Raw genomic sequence first — 23,260 nt, 5'->3', positions numbered from 1 at the left:
TGGGAACGCCAAATATTTGCCCACTCTCTTGAACCAATTTCTCGAGAGTACGTGCTGATGGTTTCATTCACAGAAAAAACCGTCTCTTTGAGAATGTTTTATATGTATTTGCGCAGCTTTATAGCAGGTGGGTCTCTTTTTTCAAGGTTACTACACGTAACTACCACAACTTGAAGTATCTGCCGAAAGGTAGGCAAGTCTCAGCTGAAAGAGAATAAATTTTCCCAACAAAAAAGAATCAAAAACCTTCTAAAATAGTGCTTTTATTGTTCTTAACAATAAAAACTATTGAGAAATTGATGCTTTCTCTCATTAACTCTTTTACAAAATTATCTATAATCATCTTCTTGCAATATAATACTATACTTTCTTTTAATGTACTCTGATTTTTTTTGTTTTCACCTAAAAATAAATCCTTTTTCTGCAATTTAATTTCTTTTTTTTTGATTTGGCAAAGTCATTCAAATGATTTTTTTTCCACTTATTATAATGCAACTTTTCAAGTACAACTTATTCACATTTAAGATTTCTCTCTATTGAGAAATTAATCAGAAAAAAAAATTAAAACGGTGGATTTTGCTAAAAAAAGAAACTTCTCTAGTACAAGTTTCACTTCCACTGAGTTAGCACTTTTACAAAACTAAAATTAAACACTGAATTTGTGCCACTGACACTAAAACCAAAACAGAGAACAATGTTAAAAAGTTTTTTTGCTACTTTTCTTTTAAGAAAATAAAATATGAGGAAAAATGTCTCTAAAAAAAAACAAATCACAAGCAGTGAAATTTTCAATTTTCCACAATTTTTCACTTACTTCTGTAGTCGTCCAGCTTCATCCCAATCCAACATCGAGACACATCATCACTAGAAAGCCAAAAATTGTGCCCCACGTTGCAAGAAGTCCATTTCCACTGAAAATAGCATGAAATAAAAATAATTAAAAATATTAAGTGAAAGAATCAGTGAGAAACATCGCCTCAAAGTCTATTTGAAATCAGTTAGATTTATATGTTCGTTACTGTGTTATCACACTTGCACATTAAAATTTTAATATGATTCACATTAATTGTCGCTGGTGAGAGTCCAAATGTGTAATTTGTGTGTTTGAATCCTTTTATATTCAAAATTTGATCTATTTGTTGATAAAAAGGTAGACTTGGTCCGCAAAATTTGATGTAAATTGATTTATGGCATTAATGCGAAAAATTAATGCGATTTTCTCTTTAATCTTTTAATGTGAAAAATATTTATGGTTTAGGTAAATTTAAACTTACTTTTGAGGCCAAGTCCACTTCTTTATCAATAAATAGAAAAACCCCAAATATTAAGTGACTCAAAGACACAAATAACATATTTGGACGCTCACAAGCGACAATTAATGTGAATCACATTAAAATTTTAATGTGCAAGTGTGATAACGCCGTTAGAATAATAAATAATTTGTAAGAAGCATATGCCTCATGTAAGTTTTGAACAATTTGACATCAAACAATAAAATGCTTTTTTGGCGACTCTAGTGACGAGAAAACAAACTTCCAAAGTCCCAGAAAGTTGCAGGGCATAAATCTTTAATTTTTAATCTTAAAAAAAAAAACTTTAATAATTTACTTATCACATTTTATCAAATAATTTTTTTTTCTTCTCAAATTTTTTATCAAAATATAAATTGCAGAGACTGTCCCATATTTTTTGATCATTGAAATTTTGATACAAATTTTTCGAATCGGTTAATTTAGTGTTTGATCTACCAAATTGACCAGCAAAAATTGATTTAATTTGGCTTATTAAATAAATATTCAAATCAACTCAAAGGTTTCAGTGATATTTTACACTCATCTTGACAGTTTTTCCAGAAGTAATTACGGACCTTCTAGATCCCGTTTCAACGATGAGGTATCCGACTTTTCGATTATATTGGATGAGATCATATATTCTGTCACTAGAAGAGGTTGAAAGTTTGGAGTGGTATATCTCAGCTCCTGATGAATATAATTGGATGAGTGAACTATTGTTGGAAAGCTTGGTTCATTAGCTTTTAGAATCTGGTATACTTAATCTGCTATGGATAAACCATGGTCATCCAGAACCATTTATGTCGAAGAAAACACATTTTGCAACGTCTTTTTTGGCCATCTACTGCTGGGACCAGAAGTGACCCACTTTTCTCGGACAAGGATTGCTTGTTAGAGGAACTCAAAAGGTACAATTTGTGGAAGAAACTTATTCTTTGGACATCTTACTTTTTTTTATTCATCCACTTTTGCAAGAATTTTAACATTTTACACGCATAGAAAAAAATGACAGAAATCCTTCTATCTCATTTTCTGGACAAACTAATGAAGATATCGACTTGGAATGTTCTAAGTACTCCCCCATAAGTTGATCCAAGGAATCCAAATATCACATCAATTTCATCCCCACGTCTATCCTTCCCCTCCAGAAACCACTCTTTTAGGATTTCTGTAATTTTTTCCTTGCGTTTAACACTTCAAAATTCTTGCAAAAGTCGATGAATAAAAAAAAGTAATATGTCCAAAAAAAAAGTTTCTACCACAAATTGTACCATTTAAGTTCCTCTAACAAACAGTCCTTGTGCGAGAAAAGTGGGTCACTCCTGGTCCCAGAAGTAGATGGCCAAAAAAGACGTTGCAAAATGTGTTTTCTTCGACATAAATGGTTCTGGATGACCATGGTTTATCCATAGCAGATTAAGTATACCAGATTCTAAAAGCTAATGAACCAAGCTTTCCAACAATAGTTCACTCATCCAATTATGTTCATCAGGAGCTGAGATATACCACTCCAAACTTTCAACCTCTTCTAGTGACAGAATATATATGATCTCATCTAATATATTAAATGCCAGTGATAAGCCTAGATCAGCTGATAAAGTTGTGCTTTTATATTGCAAATTCGATTTGTGGGAAAACTTCAAGGTTTTTCTTTTATTTGGAACTAGTGCTAATTTGGTTCAATTTTCACAAAAGTATGTGAAAACATTAAAGTCGATTATCTCGGAAACTATGAGAAATAAAGTTTTCAAACTTTACACCACATTAGAGCCTCATTTAAGCTCAATATGTGCGAAATTTCACTTGAAAATTAAGAAAATTAGATGAGAAATGCAATGAAATGCAGTCCACAAAAGCCCACAAAATATTCCGCAGTTCGCAAAAATCCGCGAAAAATTCCGCGGTTTGCAAAAATCCGCGGAAAATTCCGCGGTTTGCAATAATCCGCGAAAGATTCCGCGGTTCACAAATATCCGCGAAAAATTCGCGGGAGCGTTTCAGACTTTGCGAAGTGATCATGACTTAGATGCTATACCTCAAAAGTACTTTTACATCATATATCGTTTACCGGTTCTCAATCGATTTGAACCGAAATTTACTCAAAATATTGCCTAAAATACCTCGGGAGTAATATAATTGAATTTCGGATAAAAATTAGTTACCGGTTATACTGTCAAGTGCGCTAATCTAAGCGCTTCGCTATGTCGATCATCTATGACTACGCTATCCTAGATAATCCACTTAAAATATTTTTATTTTTATTTCCGTAATATAGTCAATACAGTAACATAATACAGTGGGAGTCAATCTCCAATAGAGTTAACAGCTATTTTTTACTCTACGGACTCCGATAGTGTCAACTTGGACCCAAATTGACTCCGATAGAGTCAACTTTTCTTGTTATTGCACTAATAATATTATATGATTTTAATATGATCTTTTCGAAATAAAAACCAGTCTTATTGTGTATCAACGTAACACCTTTGAACACAAGAAAAAAATAATTATGTAAGGACATGGTAATTTTGTGATAAAATTCGTAGGTGTATTAACCGTGTAATCTTTTTCGAACAAAATAATTTTCTTTACATGATTTTAAGCTTTTTGACTTGTTGAAAGTTCTCTTGTCTTTTCTCTCTTGTCTTAAGATTTTTTTAATTAGGTCTATAATCACAATGTAAGGAATTTTGAGCCATCATTAATTTGTAAGTGAATAGTGAATTTTTTGAGTATAAGTGAAGAAACCTTTCTAAATTTATTCGAGCTTCCTTGAAAAATGTACATGACAAACAATCATAAAAATTTCGCTTCTAAAGAAAAGGTGTAAATTTATTTTATCTTACATTTTTAATTTAAAATATCACTATCTCAAAAGAAAATTTGAATCAAAAACAAAAATAAGCAACAGAATATTAAAATTTTTAAGCAAAAAATTTTTTAAGCAAATTCATTAAAAAGAAATTGCCTGCGAGTATGTCAATTTTCTTGATGTATAATGCCATTTCGCGCGTTTTTACGGTCCCGAAAATGTGCATAATCCCGGGACTGAGTGTATTTACTAATAATAAAAATATTCTTAAAAATCATTCCTTAATCTCCATCTTTTACCTAAACACACGACTTTTTTGGGCCAGAGGATATAGCATTTATGAATTAATTTAATAAAATATTCTACTATCGTGTTGAATGATCTAGTAAAAACATAAAATAATATCCCTTTATATCTAAATTTCACATTTTAATTGATTTTTTCGGACTCCAATAGAGTCAACGAATCTAATGGAGTCAACAGGCCTGGAAATAAATAGTTGACTCTATCGAGGTCCCACTGTATAACTATTCAACTTTGATAAAAAGCAAAAATAATATTTTTATCCATTAAATAAGTGAGTGTAATTGACTCATTTTAATCTTGTGTCAACTGGGTTCTGTACTAAAAATTTTCTAGCAGTGATATTTTCGCTAATGAAGCTGGTTGATTGAAAACATTTATTGTTTTTTCCTTGCGTAAAAAATATTTTATATCCAAAGGTTTAATTAAAAGTGAAGTGCAATAATTTCCCTACAAGGTGAGTAAATCCATTTTCATGAAATAATAATATTTTATACAGAAATTGGTGACTTTGTGGCTGTTTACATTTTGTTCTAAAATGGGCGCTTCGCAAATCAATATTTCTTTCTGGGAATCGCATTGTTCAACACTGTTTTACTGTTTCAGATGCCGAAAGGAACAAAGGAAAAGATTCCTAAGAACAAGGAAGATCTAAAGAATGCCTTCAAAGTGCCTTTTTCTTGACACCAGAAGATGGAAATGTATTGGCCAGGAAAGGTTCACTTTTTGTGGCAGCGCCAGCTCTTAAAAATTCTGGACAGAAGGAATATGCAACAACACTCTTCATGGTGTATGCTACTGGCTAACTTGTTGTTCCAATGGTTGTTCATAAAACTGATATTACATCAAAGATTGCCCAGAAGAATTTCGGTTCGACAGAATGTAGCAGGAAATAGACGGAGACACTGAACCTTTCTTGATTTTCACAATTTTATTCTCTACGACGTTTCGAGGATGGATGTCCTCTTCATCAGGTATCGAATATGGCAGGGAAAATCACGTACAGGTGGGAGTTGTTACACTGCACTTGAACTTTGATCACAAATTGATCTATGATGTTCACCATTCGACTGACCGACACAGACAGACTGTGTCGGTCAGTCGAATGGTGAACATCATAGATCAATTTGTGATCAAAGTTCAAGTGCAGTGTAACAACTCCCACCTGTACGTGATTTTCCCTGCCATATTCGATACCTGATGAAGAGGACATCCATCCTCGAAACGTCGTAGAGAATAAAATTGTGAAAATCAAGAAAGGTTCAGTGTCTCCGTCTATTTCCTGCTTCAAAGATTGCCGTTAACATTAAATAATTAAATGATATAATCCTATAAAAATTTTAAAAATCTAATAAAAAATTATTTTCTCGTTTTAATATGCTTGCAAATTGAGTGATCCAATTAAAAGATCATTTGACCCAATTAGCGAAGAGGCGATCCACTCAGTGACCGCTAACTTATTTCAGTATTATCATTATTTTATAAATTTTTATTTGTCAAAAATCGTCTGGAAAGCAAAGATTTATTGAAAAAAGTGGAAGGTTGCAATTTTGGGGGGTGAAAAAATCAAAAGATTTATACTACTCTCTCTGTGGACTTCGAGCAGTAAAAATTGGTTATGAAGTTCGAGCTTGTGAATTGCGTGACTATTTGAGCTCAATCGTGTTGGTAATTTCTCGGGCATTTAAAAATAGAAAATTTAACTAAATCGTTTGAAAAATAGGTCACACTATTTTTTGAGTTTTTTGACTTCAAAAAACTCGAAATCTCAAATTTTCCGGTCATAAGTAGGGGAAGGCTTTCAAGGCTTCGCTTACACTCTGGCTTCGAACACTTCATATTTTTTCCATATTCCTTTATTGATTCTGATCAATGGCAATATATTTTAATAGCTAGTTTAAAGTCAGACATATTCTGAAAGAAAAGCTTCTAAAAAAGCTCCAGAAAAGCTCATAAAAAGATAAGCCTTTCAAAATTCTGCTAAGAATCGGTTCCAAGAAAAATTTTTAAAAAATCTGTAAAACTTTTGATGCAATATAATCTCTAAAAATCTCCTTAAGGATATAAAACTTACCTTGCATGTGCTTCTGGTAGAATATCATCGGCCACAATGTAGATCATGGCTCCGGCAGCAAAAGACAGAGCATAGGGCAGGACCGCCGATGCAATAGTCACAGCTACGGCCCCTAGAATTCCAAATATCGGCTCAACCATCCCCGATAGCTGCCCATACCAGAAACTCTTCCACATGCTGAAACCCGTGGCGTGCAGCGGAAGGCTCACGGCCAATCCCTCAGGGAAATTCTGAATGCCAATGCCAATGGCGAGATTGCGTGCTGCCTCAAATGTGGCAGATTCTGTGGTCCCAATTGCCCCAAAGCTCACACCCACAGCCAAGCCCTCGGGGATATTATGCACGGTTATAGCCACAACCAGCAGCATGATACGCTTCCACTGCGAGATGGCACTGTGCGGATCTCGCTCGCATCCTGAAACTGAGTATACTGTATGAGGATCCTTCTCTACGCTCACTTTTCGCCGCCGACGCGAAGATGAACTGTGCTGGACACTGATGCAATCCGAGAAACTGTCCATCCCAATGGCTGTTGAGTGTTCATTGATATTCTTCCCTAAAAACAAAATAACTTCTATCTAGAATGCCCTTTTATCTTTTTTCAACTTGTTAGAAAAATAAAATAAAAAATTTCACGTCCTTTTATCATTTGAACGAAGAAAAATATTAGTTTTATTACTTAAATAAGATAAAAGACAGAAAAAAAGTAAGGAAGCAAATTATTACCTTCTTGATTATAGTCATCATAATATAAGTTTCATTTTCAGTGTCACTTCAATTAATAGATTTCTTATCATGCTTAAAGGTAATTATAGCAATTGAAAACTTTTTTTTTTAATTTAAAGTACTTCTAATATTTAATTGGTTTGATAATAATAATAATAATAAAAAAAATTGTTTAGTTTAATCAATAAAAGTATTAGTTGATTTTTCAAATTGATTTCTATATTGACAATAAATATGGAAATTAAATAATAAAACAAAAAAAATATTTTTTTTGTATCCAATTCATAAGCAAAATAACGCTACTGCGACCGATTATATGAAAGTGTCTTGGCTAGAAAAGTAATATTAGATTTGCTCCCAAAATTTTGCATTCCAGAAGATTTGCAGCCAAAAATTAATTTTCAAAAAGTGTCTCGGCTAAAAGGTACAGTACATAGACTCATTCAATCGGCTCTTTTCATTCGGGCGAAAAATTTTGTTGACAATTTTCACGTTTAATTATGAAGCTAATTTACTCAAATTCGCTGTAGTTCTTCCTATTTTATCGTGATTCTTTATAATTGAGCGTTTTTTGTGAAATTTACAAACGTACAAATTTACATTTAACGCCTAAATCTATCGATAAACCGGATGACATTTCGCTCCGAATGCCCAATTGAGAGAGAGCCTACTGTATAGGGGTTCCGCATTGACTGACATTTTCAGGACCGAAAAAAATTCTGCGAGTTACAGAAATGCCGTAATGTATGCAAATCATTTTCGGCTTCAATATATCGCCCTATTTTTAGAGCCAAATAAGACATAAATTTTAAATTAATCGCATTAATTTTATTTTGCATACATTTAGGGCAGAGGTGTGCAAGAACCGTTGGAAACCGGGTAAACGTCAAAATAAGTTTGTTCTGGTAGCGTTTTGACCATTGACGTGCATGTTTTATTTGACGTTTATTCGATTTTAACGGTTCTTGCACGCCTCTGATTTAGGGGCTTTTCAAATTTGATTTTTAGAAATCATCTCCCAATAGTAGGCAAATTATATTAATGTTTTTGAATTTATTATCAATCAATACGAAGGTCCAGGTAAATCGTTCTATATTGCTATATTTGTAAAAAATGACGTTGTTCGAAAAATACAACAAGAATTTCTAATTTTTATACTATACATTCCCGCAAGGTTTTAAAAATTTCTTAAACAGCACACTAAGAAGTTGTGAAAGGAGTTATGTTGCTATTCTAATGAAAAATGAAAAGGAGAAATCTGAAAAGGGGAAAAATGACTGTTCTCATGTGCTTCTACATTATCGACTTTTCCTTATGTGGGTTCCAATCATAACTGTTGCTCCCAGTAATGGTAGTGTTCCCAAAAGACCAAACAGTCGTGACAGGCACCAACATAAGGAAAAGTCGATTACACAGAAGTACATAAGAACAGTTCTTTTTCCCCTTTTCATTATTCATTGGAATAGCACCAGGAGAAATCTTTCTCCTGAATATTTTTTTAGCACTTTATTGTTCTTAAGTGCTGCATTATCGACTGCGTTGGTTCCTGTTTCGACTGTTTTCCCCGGTCCTCGCCGTTTTCTAAAACCACCAAACAGATAGGAACCAACACAAAAAAATCGATTATGTGAAACCTGTGAAACATTTGAGAACAATATATAGTAAGATGGGGTAACTGGATCGTTTTCCGAAGAGTGCTACTTAAATGCTTGTTTTTGGACTGATGAAATTCTTTTTTACTTCTTCTAACTCCATAGAATTATTCATTGTTTCATTCAGAAACATAATATTAAAAAAATTATCAAAAATATTAAAGAAAATTTATAAAATAATGACAATACTGAAATAAGTCAGCATGCACTAAGTGGGTCACTTTTTCGCTAATTCACTTTTAATTAAACCTTTGGATTTAAAATACTTTTTTCACAATGAAAAAAAAAACAATAAATGTTTTCAATCAACCAGCTGTCTTTAGCGAACATATCACTGCTGGAAAATTTTTAGTGAAAAACCCAACTGGCACAAGATTGAAATGAGTCGATTACACTCACTTATTTAATGGATAAAAATATTATTTTTGCTTTTTCTCAAATTTTAATAGTTATTATTATGTTACTGTAGTGACTATATTACGGAAATAAAATAAAAATATTATTTTAAGTGGATTAGTCATAAACGATCCAGATAGCGAAGCGCCCAGATTAGCACATTTGATTATAGTACTAAAAATTGACATTTTTCATTTGAATGGCAATAGCACCATAACTCAATAATGACGAGGGAAATTGTAATGGAATGTAATGGAAAGGAATACAGAGGATTCCCGGATTATGGCATATCGGGATTATGCAATACGCTTATGCATTTTTGCTTGCCATTAGGAGCTTATTTGTGATATCACTTTCAAATACTTTTAAATGCATCTATTTTCTTTTTGAAGCGATAAATTTTAATTGCATAATTCATGAACAATTAGCGCTGAAAGCCTAAGAAATTTATGTTACTAATATTTTACATATAATTATGGTGTTTCTGTAATTTATTCGAAAGAAAACTCTTACGGGTATGCTAATTGTTGTGTACATAAAGCTATTTTGCGCGTTTTTTCGGTCTCGAAAATATGCATAATCGCAGGAACTCCTGTATTGATTGTTTTTTTTTTCAGAATAAAGTGAAGATTTACAGATTTTGACTCTCGAATCACTTCGAAATTCGAACAAGAACCACTTCATCCAAATCGTGAAAATGATCTAATTTATTTTCCAAGCAAGTAATAATTCGATTAGTTTTAGGAGTTTTAGGAAATATAATTTTACAAAAAAAAATCTCGTTTAGATTAGAATATTTAAGATTTTTCAATTTGAATAGTTCACACATTTGCACCAAATTTCAAAGCACTTCCTACAAAGATACACGATACAATTTTCAAGATACAATTTTCACGTTTAATTATGAAGCAAATTTGCTCAAATTGGCTGTAGTTCCTCTTATTTTATCATGATTCTTTATAATTGAGCGCCTTTTGTGGAATTTACAATAACTTTTACGCCCAAATCTATCAATATCGATAATTTGGATGACATTTTGCCCCATATGCCCGATTGAGAGGAAGTCTACTTCCCAGGATATTTAGGGAAATATTTTGAGTGATTTATAAATCGGTTCAAATCGGTTATGAACCGGTTATGAATCCATAAGCAATTTTTGTCCGAAAATCAATTTTATCGCCCTTAAAACTATTTTGTAGGATCTTATGTGTGACTTATGAATCGGTACAAATCGGTTCAAAGGTACTTTTGAGTAATAGCATTTAAGTCACGTGTTCGAGTATTTCGCAATGCCTGTGACACTTCTACCCCAACTGAGAAAAAAGAGGCTGCGATTAACTTTTTTTCGTCCTAACTTTAACACTTTTGGGTGTAAAAATATATCAACATTTTTTAATGTTAATTTCACACCTTTTAAGGGTAAAATCAACATGAAAGAAGGGTAACTTTAACCCATAATACACCTAAAAAGGGTAGTATTTACACCGTTTTCGGATCAATACTGCAGGGTAAAATTAACATTTCCGGAATGTTATTTTGACTTTTTCGGATTTCTCTCAGTGCCTTTTTTAAAGACAACCAATCTTCTTACATTTTTAAAATTGTAGAATCTTTCTTCGAAAAAAACAAATATTACAAAATGGCCGACTAATGTCTGACAAAAATCCTGAACAAGCCTCAGGGAATAAATGTAATGATTTGAATGAGTTGTGAAACAATTAGTATTGACTGGAAAAAATATAATAAACTAGCCCCTTTCCTTTGCTCAAGCCACTAATGGAGGCTTGAAGACAAATCCGAAAGCTCTGGAATGAGTTGATGGGCTTCTCCTAAGTGAGTTTCTCTACGACTTCCGGAATTCCCTATTAAGGTACTAACTACACGTTCGTTGTTCAATTTTCAGTGTGAAATATTAAAAAAAAAAAAAAAAAACAAAGAAAATTAATGAGAATGTTCTTTGGAAAACTTGTGTTAATTAAGCAACGAAATATATTAAATATTCAACATTAAAATATATTTGCTCGTTAAATATGTTTTTGTAAAATGAGTGATATGAAAATGCCGTGAATAGAATTTCCAGAACCCCGCGACAGAAAAATGGAACACAATAACAGAATAATTACAATGATCTTACCTTTCTAAGAATAAATAAATAAAAAGACTTCCCAGGAAGAAAACAAATCTTTCTAAGAACTAAATTATGTACATAGCATAGAATTGGCATTGAAGATGGATAGAACTTAAACAAATGCACTAAATATCTAGTACAACTAATTAATAAAGCAAATTGACAACATTTTTCCCGGACACAATTAAAAATTGGCCTAATTGCTAAAATATTCATTGTATGATATTATGTATTTAAGTATGTATCTCGAAAGAAGTTTCTCAATTTCTTTTGTGACATTTGCTCCATAAAAAAATCATGTCCCTGGAAACTTTTTTCTCATTAACCTAATAAATTTATTATTTAAAAATAAAGTCAATGCATGGGCCAAGAAATGTTAAATTGCTTTAGCATGCAAAAATTTACTGTGTTCTTGCATAAAACAAAAAAAAACTCATTTTGTTGTGAAAGAATTGCACAATTGTAAATTTCTTTTCTTATCATGCAAAAATAAAGTTAGTATAAAAAAATGTGATGTAAGAATATTCACCATATTGTCCTCTGGCGAACTCTTGATTGTTCTGTGTGTCGTCTAGAGCAATTTCAGCTTTGTCTTTGCTCGAGTGTGTTAATGCTGAAACACAAATAGCGACAGCATTAAAGCACCAATTAGGGTGATAAGACATGAAATCAAAGGTATGTCAAGTCCACACTCTCACTCCACTTCCCCACTCCCAATCAGACTCACCTATCATCATTGACGTGCTATTGATGCCCAAATACGATATGATTTTATCAGTGCCGTAGACAAAAATGGATCCAAGAAAGAATCCAGCGGCAACGGGAACGAAGGCAAATTGACCATTGGCCCCATACGTCCCAGACGCCTCGGCCAGCTCAATGGCCGGTGCCAGAAGGGACCAGAAGGAGGCAGCAATCATAACACCAGCTGCAAAGCCCAGACTCACATCGAGTGACTTTCTCTGCAATATACATATTAATTGGAGAAAATATTTACCCATTTTCTTTGCACTTTACGTTCTTATTTGAACAGAGCGTTTATCAAAATCCGCGTGAGACGATAGGGGCAAAAAAAATCAAACGGTGTGATTTACTACACAGAGACGTTATACGTGATAATTCACATTAAAATTCATATTTGTTCTATTTATTACTGAATGAGCTTTCCGACATTTTTTTCTAAAACTTTCTGCCAACAATTTAAACCATTACATTTTTAAAAATTTAGAAAAAGTAATCATATTCATTTTGTCATTCGTTCTTGAACCACTAAAGTAAAAGGGGTGGCAAAGCGTACCGGGCTTTTCGAAATGCTCGAACTGGAGACTTAGATACTATATCTCAAAAGTATTTTCGTATCATATACCGGTTTTCAAATGATTTGAAACGATTCATCACTCAAATGATCCCCAAAATAGTTTTAAAAGTAATATAACTGATTTTTGGATAAAAAAATTAGTTATAGGCTATTTACCGGTTCATTACCGGTTCAAAACCGATTAGAACCGGTTCATTTTTATAGGAAATTCCAAGACCTTTCTATCGAGCCCAAATATAACCCCAAACCCCATTCGCTTGATAAATGCGCTCTCTAGTGTCTTTTTAACTTTTGACCTTGAAAAACCGTTATTAGGAATGATTCAACGGTATTTTCATCTAAGGACGAAATGTCCGCCTGGATAATCTCTAAAACATACCCAAAAATGAAAAAAATCGCACAACGCGTTTTCGAGAAATCCCAAAAAATATGGTTTTGAAGGGGAAGGGGTTGGGTAGGGGGAAAATGAGGGGCATGTTAACGATCCTTGGGTCGACTTATGGGGGGTCCTCCGAAATTTCCAAGTCGCTATCTCCAACCGTTTGGCTTCTAGAGCTGGCGACAGCCGGACGGACAGAAGGACAAACAGCATGACGCCAAAAAACTCGAAACTTCAGATTTCCAAAATTCCACCAAAAAACGACTATTTGGGGGGTAAGGAGTCGAAATATATATATAACTCAAAATCAAGGGATTACTGCTCTCTCCGTGGAGTTCGAGCAGTAAAAGTTATGTGATTTAAAAAGATAAATAGAATGTTCTACAACTTCTTATTAGAGGATACTCCACTGATGCAAATATCCCGGGTTCTAATCGAATTGTATACAGTGAGATTCATTGTATTGATTCCAGGAAAAGGCCTAGTTCCTCATTTATATAGAATATTGTGCCACCATTATTATTTATTATATTATTAATAATACAATTTCTTAGAACATGTTGTAGTATTCTAAACACCAGCTAAATAAGATCAAAAGATACGGAAGATCCAAAAAAAGACATAAGGGAACTGTACCAAATTTCGGACAAATTGCATAGGCAACATTTTAAATTTAAAGCGATATGTTTTTAATAAAAATTGAAAAGTTTAGTTACTTCCTTTTCAGTAGGGTTATGTAGAACCCTGCATATTAGTTTGTATCATCGTTTTCTTTAAATACGTTTCAGTTTGAATAAAAAACATTGCTTTGTGTGAATTTTCGGACACCTTGTTTGGTATTTCGGACATCGAGTCTCTATCGAAATTTCTTGCTCTTCCAGAAGTCTTAAAACGCTATTTCTAGAGCAACTTCTTCGATAGGTACGTAATGAAAATAAAACTAAAGTACAATTATGGAATTTTCAAGTATTCCGAGTTTTACCACCTGTCGTCATTGCTTTTCAATAGGCGACTTTAACTTCACTTCGTTGATTTTTAGTTGTCAAATCTGCTTTGTTCAATTTCTGCAAAAGTCTAATAATTTTATTTCCCAAATAAAATAGAAGAAAATTCATTTAAAATGAGTAATAAAAATGTGGTCATTGGGAAAAAGAAATGCTGAATGTATTCTTTGCATAATATTGCTCAAAATATTTGAGTTTGGACGTTTTGAAGAAGGTGACGAGAAGTGGTTACAAAACTGGCGAAAGGTGGTAAAAAGTGGCGACGAAGTGGTTATTTTTGCATTGTTAATAAAAATCAGTTTTTTAGTTGCCCAGCGTTAAATTGGAGTACTATTTTTTTGACGAATCTGGAGCCAATACATCTCAATAACTTTGTATCAAATTTGTGGTATCTTATAATAAGGGTTCAAAAGTTATAATCAAATTAATTTCATGTTTTCCTAAAAGTGGCGATAAGTGGTTACTCCACCCTATAATATTCGTGATCTACAAGTATCAAAACGTAGAAATCCAAAATTTGGGCCCGATCTGACGAGGTCGGATTTCACCTAGGACCACAAAACCTGAGATTCTAAAAAATCTCACCTAAAATATTTATTTCCCTACTAAGGAATCCTTAACCCTTTTATTTCCTATTAAAGTTTTGGAGTAATATTCCACGCATCTGCAATAACCACTGGCATCATAAAGTTTGATAAGGATCAAAAGTCATCCGGAAAGAATTCAGGGCTATTTTTATTATTTAGAGCACTTGCCAACTTTGGCTTTTCCATTAGACGTCATTTCTTTTTTATTGCTTCTTTTTATTTAATAACCCTGCGTAAGAATTAAAAACCTTCACAGGTAACTAACCACTAACTCCCTGTTACTAAATTATTAATTGAATCTTAAGTAAAAATCACCGCAATGTCTCACACAAATCAATTGAGGTCAAAGAGGTTTTGATCTTGGATGATTTTCACGGTTATTGTGAATGTGATTTTACACACCTGATTGCCCCGCAGGAAGATGACCATTGCCGCACCAGCAGCTGTAAGTCCCCATGTCAGCAAAGTGCCCAGGAGAGCTTGTGTCACTGGCCCGTACCCTTGAATCATGGCCGGTGTCTCCAAATATCTTCCACTTCAGTCGATAGACGCTGCGAGATTCCCTGGAAATCGAGTGAAAAAAAAACACGAAAATCAATCGATTAATCATCAATTTTAAGTGCTATTGATTGACTATTTAGTAATTTTGTTCGAGGGGTCAATGGTACAGTTTTTGTGCCACTCTTAAAATCCGTTTCGACGGTGCTTTATGGAGCTTACAAATCTACGTAGGTAGTTTTTGTTTCTATTGACCGTGTGTAAATTGCTGAGGAATGTTATGGAAATTTTAAGAATGAATCCTCTTATGGCACAGAACCATTCCCAAAAAATATTTCTCGTGCGACTCTTTTTTCTTGCAACTCAGATAACGATGAGTGATTGTGTTTTTCATGAAGCTGAGAAGAAAAAAAAATACTAAGCATAAACGCAGATAAGAGAATAACTGGATCTGAACTTATCAAAGGCAAAGACTTCTGCAGACGACAATGTTTCTGCCAAAAGTAAAAAGATACAGCAAATACAAGCAGACTCATTGGATTTTTTTGAATAAATAGACGAAATGTCACTCATTGCCCTAAAAGAAGTTGTTTGATTTAAACTCAAATAGATCTTCTTGAGCATACCTAAATAAAAACCAAATTATACGGGACTCACACTTCATTAGGGGAAAGTACTGGAACGTTTATGCCTCCGAATAATGTGAATTTAGTTTAATTTTTTCTAAGGGACTTACACATAATGCCCAACGCACAATAACTTTTGTTTAGTAAACATGTTTTTGACATTTCAATGAAAGTGAGTGAGTTCTAGATCTAGTCATCTCGGTCATTCTCATGGAAAATTCTGAAATATGTTTACAAACAAAAGTTATTGTGTGCTAATCATAATTATCACGTAATTATCAAATTGATGAGAAGCGAACTAATATATAAAAGAAATGTGTAAGTCTCTTAGGAAAAATAAAATAAAATTCACACTGTTCGAAGGCATGAACGTTCAAAGGGAGAGTACTTTCCCATACCGGGAGGTGAAGCGGAAAAATTAATCTTGTTTTTGCCAAAAGGATGTTTACCGATTTTACAAAACTTTATCTTACATTATATTTGGGAAAACCTACTTTTGACAAACTTATCTTGATGATTTAAAAAAGCCTTTTTCAGAACATCTAACTCTGTTCTAAACTCTGAGTGATCATTCGCTGAAACCCCATGATTTAATACTCTTTTTTAGTCACCTCTAAGTCTATGACAAAAATATAATCATAAAATTAAAGAAAAACTACGGAAAAACAGACATTAAAATTTCATAAAAGGCATAAGTCGATAAATTTTTAATTAAATTAATTTTACAAAAAAAACAGCATAAAAAGTTAACAGGAAAACAAAGTAAAGGTGTTAATTTTTCTTTCCCATTTATTTGTAATTAAAAATAGAAAAAAACGTTGTTAGCCATAAAATTTTAGTTTTGTTAGGAAAAAATTATAAGTCAAGAAATTTGGACTAAGACACTATCAACTTTTTACTCATATGATCAATACTTTGATTTTATATTTTGCGATTTACGCTATCTGTGACGGGTTTGATATTGCGTCTCCAGGATACTACCGCCAGTGCTGAACGTAGAAAATTTAAATAAATAATTATTAACAAAAAGTCAAAGTTAAAACATCTGTGCTAACATTACTAACTTAACAATCGTGAATACTTGTATAAGAGCACTAGCATCACTAGCATGCTTTTTACTGAACATACTAAAACTGTTTCACTAATCAAAAAAAAAAAAAAATTTACTAAATAAGGTAATGACTTTTGAAAATGTTAATTTATATTTACGGAAATGTGAAGTTGTTTTTCAATTATTCTTGATAAGTATTGCTAGAATAAAAATTTAAAATATTGTTTAAGAGAAAGTTACAATTTCAATTAAAAGTATAACGTATTACCACTAAGAGAAGTCCGAAAAAATTAAAATAACATTCCAGAAATGTTTATTTTACCCTGCAGTATTGATCCGAAATCAGTGTAAATACGCCCCTGGCAAGTTGCCTGAAATTTGAAGCCACTTTCTCATATTTCTATTTAAATTTATATGGAAATTTTTTTGCACTCGCGACCGTTACGCTAACCTAAGCGTAACCTAAGATACCTTTCCGTATGGAGGGATAAATATACTAAATTTTTGTTTAAATACATTTTTTCCTCGGAGCACCGTAAGCTGAGTCCGAGATCAATTTAGGAAATTGGCTTCAAATAGCTCCATATAAAAAAATTAACTTTCCACATGCTTGGGTGTAAATATTATGCTTTTTATGTGTATTAGGGATTAAAGTTACCCTTTTTCATGTTAATTTTACCCTTAAAAAGGTGTAAAATTAACATTAAAAAATGTTGTTTTACACCTAAAAAGTGTTAAAATTATGAGGAAAAAAAGTTAATCACACCCTCTTTTTTTTCTCAGTGAAGTATTTTTAGATCAGCCTTTATTTTATTTACTGACCAAAATTGTTTTTTTGACTGGCCATTTTGATTTATTTAAGCCTCCGGCACATCTTTTAGGTCGAGAAAATTTCATTAAATTGAAATTAACAGCCCTTTAATTCTCAAAAGTTTTGCAAGTATCTACCTGACTCTTTTGCACTCAAAATTCGATTAAACTAAATTTAATTTGATGTAATGTTCATAAGAAGAAAAAGAATCCGAAAGACTGGGATAGATATATGCGAAATGTTTGAGAAATTGAACTTATAATTTTACAGTCGTTTTTCAAAAGTCGACTTATTCTCCGATAGAGATCTCTGATTTTACGTATTAATTTTCCTCCTGCCTTCGATAAAAAGAGAAAATTCTTATACTTATGTTTACACTTCTTTAAGTCCTTATTTTTAATTTAAAAATTTGTTGCAATGGAATCCGGTCAAAATCCTGAATGCCAAAATCCTGAACACCAAAATTCCGAAAAGGCCTGAAATTCTGAAAGCCAAAATTCCGCTTTGGTACAGTGGGGTCTCGCTCAATCGGGCGAAAAATTTTGTAAATTTTAACGTTTAATTTTGAACCAAATTTGCTCAAATTGGCTGGAGTTCCTCTTATTTTATCATGATTCTTAATAATTGAGCGCTTTTTGTGGAATTTACAATGACTTTGACGCCCAAATCTATCGATAATTTGAATGACATTTTGCACCATATGACCAATTGAGAGAGAGTTTACTGTAATACGAGTTAATAAAAAAGGGTAATATTAACCACTAATACACCTAAAAAGCGTAATATTTACACCGATTTTGGATCAATACTGCAGGGTAAAATTAACATATTTCCGGAATGTTATTTTAACTTTTTCGGATTTCTCTCAGTGTTTATATCGAACCAAAAATACATGGAGACTTGTTTACTGTTCCTAATTTTCTCTATAGCTAAAAATATTTCACTATTTTTGGACATTTACAATATAATGCTTTGCGTCTGGCAAATTTTATTTTTTTAGACAATTTTTATCAAAATACTGCACAATCTATTACAGCTCCAAATCCAAGGTTAAAGCTAAACAAATTGAAATGTTATTGGCGTTCTAGAAGATTTCTGTCGGATTAACTATACAGCTATATTCAAAAGGCGTAGAAACTAAATAAAAAATTAATTTGCTTCGTAATGCAAATGTCCTGTATTATGCTGTCTACACACTAGAAGCAATTTTCGTAAAAAAAATGCCTTTTTTTAAATGTGACGTTTCTGCCTACAAGGATAGGGGAAATTTTCTTTAAAAAGGCATTTTTTAAAGAAATTTCTATTAGTGTGTATAGGCCATTAGATTTACACGAACCCTCATCCAATAAAAAGGAAAACCTTTCAATTGTATATTTAAAAAAAACTTTCGAACAGTTTTTTACAATTACAGTAGACTCTCTCAAATTCGGGCATATAGGACCGAAATGTCAGCCGAATTCCACAGAAATTCGGGCGACAAAGTTTTTGAAATGCAACGATTTTTTATTCGTGTTCATATAGATATTGATTTTACACACTCATATATAACGTAAATTGCATGAAAATCCCTCAATAATGCAAAATCACATCGAAACTAAGACAAACTATGCCAAATTTGAGCATATTTGATTCATTTGATAATCATAATCAAACTTGAAAAATGACAACAAACTTTTTTCAAATGTAACCGCTGCCCGAATTAAAAAGTAGCCCGATCTTAAAAGAGCCGAATTTGCGAGAGTCTACTGTAATCTTATACTTCACTCGAATTAATTTAACTGTCTTGAAAGGGATGTAATATTCTATAAAAAAAGCACAGAAGAAGCATTAATAAAAGAAGTTGAACCAATATTCGATAGGAATAATTAAATAATAATAGCACATTTTACCTAAACCGTCAGGAATCTGTTTTGTAATTTGAATAAAAAATTATTCGATTATTTCGATTTCTAGCACAATAATTATCACCCATTTAGCAAGTACACCAAGTAATAAACCCCTTGGCTAAATAGCTGTGAGAGCTCACAGAGAAGTCTCTCTGTCTTTTAAACTTTTGCTTCCGCCTCCGAAAACCACTAAAAACGAATTGACGTTCTTGCGTTTTTGTACACTCAATAAAAGGAAGATTTCTCAAAGACAGGCAGCTCAGAGAAAAAATTATGCTGAGCCTCATTCATCACAGGTAGACAATAAATTCGAGATATCGCAAATATGGTTGTTGATTCTTCAGCTGAAGATTACATTTTGCTTCTTTTATGCGTACAGAACCCAAAGTATCAAAAAAAAAAAAAAGCAGAGCAAATAATTCTACGTGACATTTTTCTGTCTTTCCACGGCTTTACCAGTTGAATTAATTATTTCGGTTGTTTTTCAATTTGCACTTCTCTCCAAAAAAGATTTGATTCCCACTTGAGAGAGGCAACTATTGCAACTTGGAGAGAAACTTATTGAGCATTTTGAGACTTGTTGGAATATTGGAGCTTCAGGGATTGGACACTTGGAGCGCTGTCGTTTGACTAATGAGATGTTGTTTTCTATTTGCGATTTTGAATTATTTTGGAAACCCAGCGAGCACAGTTACACAGTAAAAAAAAATTACAAGGATAATCGTTGGTTTGCTCTCTTACCACGATTATTCTTGTAAAGTTACACAAATTATGTATTTCAACAAAACGTGTAATCTGAAAATGTGTAATTTAAATTTTATGTAATTGTAAACCGTGTAATCAACTGGGAATGATTACACAGTTTTGTATATTTTCTTACATATTTCGTGTAAAATTACACAGTTTTCAATTGAAAGATGTACAAATTACACAGTTTTCAGACAAAATGTGTACAAATTACACAAATGTGTATTAGTACACACGATTACATGTTTAATGTAAAATTTACAATGAAAATCATGGTAAAGCAGCCAAAAATTTTTTATTGTGTAGTTGAAAAGTCGTTTTCAGGGTTTTCAGTATATTTTGCTGAGTCGTTCAGCAAAAATATGCTGACCAGTCAGCAGTTCTTGAACAAAAAGTGCTAACCAAATATATGAAAATGACACTGCCTCGTTAGTGTCGTTTTAATTTTCTGCTCGTTGGGATGTTTTTTTTAGGATCAAAACCTTGAAAAAAATCCAATAGCAGCGCCCTTTGCGTCCAATCCTTAAAACAGCACTATCACAGTAAGTTTAAATCTTTCGATTTTTGATTTCTCTACGTTATCAATGCATCCCAATTTTTGCTATATCTTCTTTCTGTGTTAAACATTAGAATCTTATTACTCTTAAAGCTACTCATGTTTACTGACTTTCTATCTCTGAGACTAAAAGAAATAATGACTTGAAATCCCCAAAAGGTGCTGTAAAGTTCTTTTTGGGCCACAAATGGCTGGAATTTTCGCTAAAAGCCAGAAATATGCATATGAGTCAGCTCGACAATTTTTGGCTTAAGATTGAGAAGAAGTCAACGTGTTCCTCTCCAGCTGCGATTTTCTTTATTCCCTATTGGCTTTTTTATCACTGCGTCATCCCGCCTCTTTAACATTCTTTCCCACTCTCCATCAACTCTCATAAAAATTCTTCCGCGTTTTTTCGCCTCTTGCGAGACACTCCAACAAAAAGTCTCAAATGTGCAATTGATGATTGACTCACTGAGAATTAATTAATCCAATTCCAAATGATTTGCAAGAGAATCTCTTAAATGAATTTTTCTGCGGAATATTGTTCCAAGTGTTTTATGATTCTGCGATAAGAAACCGACTGAAAAACAATTCCCTGGCAATTTTCCTCGCACTCAACACAAATGCCTAATCAATGGAACAATCTCTGACCAATGCTATCTGCCCAACAGCAATCCAGAATCCGCAAGAAAAGCAAGATAAATGAATGGGGAATTATGAATGGAAAATTATATCACGGTTTGTGTTTGTACCTTGCAGCTTCGACTTGAGTTGATTTTAGCACAATTTTTAGCCACTTCCGTACTGGACACCTACTCAGCACAACTTGTGATTGATTGACGATTAACTTGATTGCACATTTTGCACGACATTAAACACAGAAACAACCAATATCAATTGATCTTGGGCGATGATAAATGAACAACACAAACCACCGATTTGCCCATCAGACGTCTCACTGACATAACCACTCGCGATGTTTTCGTGCGGGTTCGGCTGGGTTTTATAGCAACTTTTCGGAAAAGACTGAGCCGTTTAGTTGGAGCGGCTAAATTGAAACAATAACCTTACCGAGCTTACCGATAGCCGGCGGATACTATGTTTCCCGCAAAAATCCAAAATGAATTTAAAATAAATCAATTTTCTCTCAATTCGAAATATTTTGTTATAAGAAAGAAAGAAATGAGAAGGTAGGGGTATTTTGAGTTGTAGAGCTACAGTGATATACGATTTTTTCGCATATTTTTAAGGGAAGATAAGCCTAGCCCAGGGCAGAGCATTCTCATGCCATTTTCCGTACAAAAATGTGGTATATTTTTTCTTAAGTGTTTTTTTTTAGGTTTGGTATAAAACCAAATGCAATCATTTTAAAACTTTTACCCCTTTTACCAAATGAAAGAGTATAATGTTATGTTATTAGCACAAAATTTATAATGATTGCACGAGGATAATAGTTCCTAAAACCTTTATAAAAAAAAGACGTAAAATTCGCAATTTTTTGAATTTTTTTGAAAAATTTTCTATCTGTAACACCAGTAAAATTTTAAATTCAATAAAAATATTTTCTCTGTATATGTGTTATCTTTCGTGTTATATTTGTTTTTGCGGGATCTAAAGCTTAAAAATTATAAAGAATTTAAGAAAAATATACCATTTGTGAATTAAAATGCTCCATCCGTTAGTTATCATCCTAGGCCTAGCCTAACTATTATTTTATTTATGTTCCACTATTGTTTTGTCTACTTAAATTGCATTACGTTAAAGCCCAGTTTCCCTTCTTACGGGCCGAGAATCAAAATTTTACCGATAAGCAAAATCAATGAAACGTCTTATATCTCGTCAGTTAAATCAGCATATTTTTGCGATTTTGAGATATAGGGTAAATGTCCTAATTCGAAACCATTTCCAGACACTTTAACTTTGACATAAGATTCAACACATTAAATACATATTTTTTCTGAAGAGAATTACATAAATTTGCTCCTTGACTCTTCTAGAATGTTACTGTTTAGTGAAAATCCTTTAAATATAATTTGAAAACTGCTTAAATACAAGAAAAACACGCGAGTGTAAAATGCTTCTATTGGAAACAAATTAATCCAAATGGAGACAAGGGAAAGTTTCTAATTGGAGACAAACAGTGTAAGTGAAACCGCGACGAAAGGCTTCCAAAACCTTGTTGAGTTGCTCCTGAGTGCAGGATTTGTTCTTATTCCTGGTCTTTTCTCCTTTCCCAACTAAAACAATAAAAAACTCTCTCCAAAAAATCATATTTCCGGGGTTTCCTATTGAAGCATTTGCAGACCCTTCAGAAAAACCCTTTTTGTTCACAAAATAGGTAATTATTTCATTTGAAAATTTCACGTACCGTTAACAATAAAGATAAGCACTTAATTTAACCAAAATTAGCCAGAAATATGGCATAAATGTTGAAC

General features: G+C 32.8%; 1 protein-coding gene across 5 annotated transcripts; it reads right to left on the bottom strand.

The window, feature by feature from the left end:
- Positions 1 to 243: 243 nt before the first annotated feature.
- On the bottom strand, positions 244 to 21,802 carry LOC129804351 (zinc transporter ZIP11). Of its 5 annotated transcripts, none has more exons than XM_055851598.1 (7): positions 21,578 to 21,802; positions 15,071 to 15,231; positions 12,108 to 12,342; positions 11,910 to 11,993; positions 6,479 to 7,034; positions 815 to 911; positions 244 to 673 (listed from the first exon to the last, which is right to left on the bottom strand). In XM_055851598.1, exons 2-6 carry the CDS (start codon positions 15,176 to 15,178, stop codon positions 833 to 835), a joined length of 1,062 nt encoding a protein of 353 aa, XP_055707573.1. In that variant the 5' UTR covers positions 15,179 to 15,231; positions 21,578 to 21,802; the 3' UTR covers positions 244 to 673; positions 815 to 832. The 5 variants fall into 5 exon arrangements, with proteins under 5 accessions (XP_055707573.1, XP_055707570.1, XP_055707572.1 ...); XM_055851595.1 differs by having other exon boundaries at positions 244 to 755; positions 21,578 to 21,787; XM_055851597.1 differs by having other exon boundaries at positions 244 to 911.
- Positions 21,803 to 23,260: the final 1,458 nt, after the last annotated feature.

The sequence above is a fragment of the Phlebotomus papatasi genome, chromosome 2 (assembly GCF_024763615.1).
Source record: "Phlebotomus papatasi isolate M1 chromosome 2, Ppap_2.1, whole genome shotgun sequence".
Lineage (NCBI taxonomy): Eukaryota > Metazoa > Arthropoda > Insecta > Diptera > Psychodidae > Phlebotomus > Phlebotomus papatasi.
The sequence above is the reverse complement of the archived record's forward strand: the minus strand, read 5'-3'. Positions and strand labels throughout refer to the sequence as shown.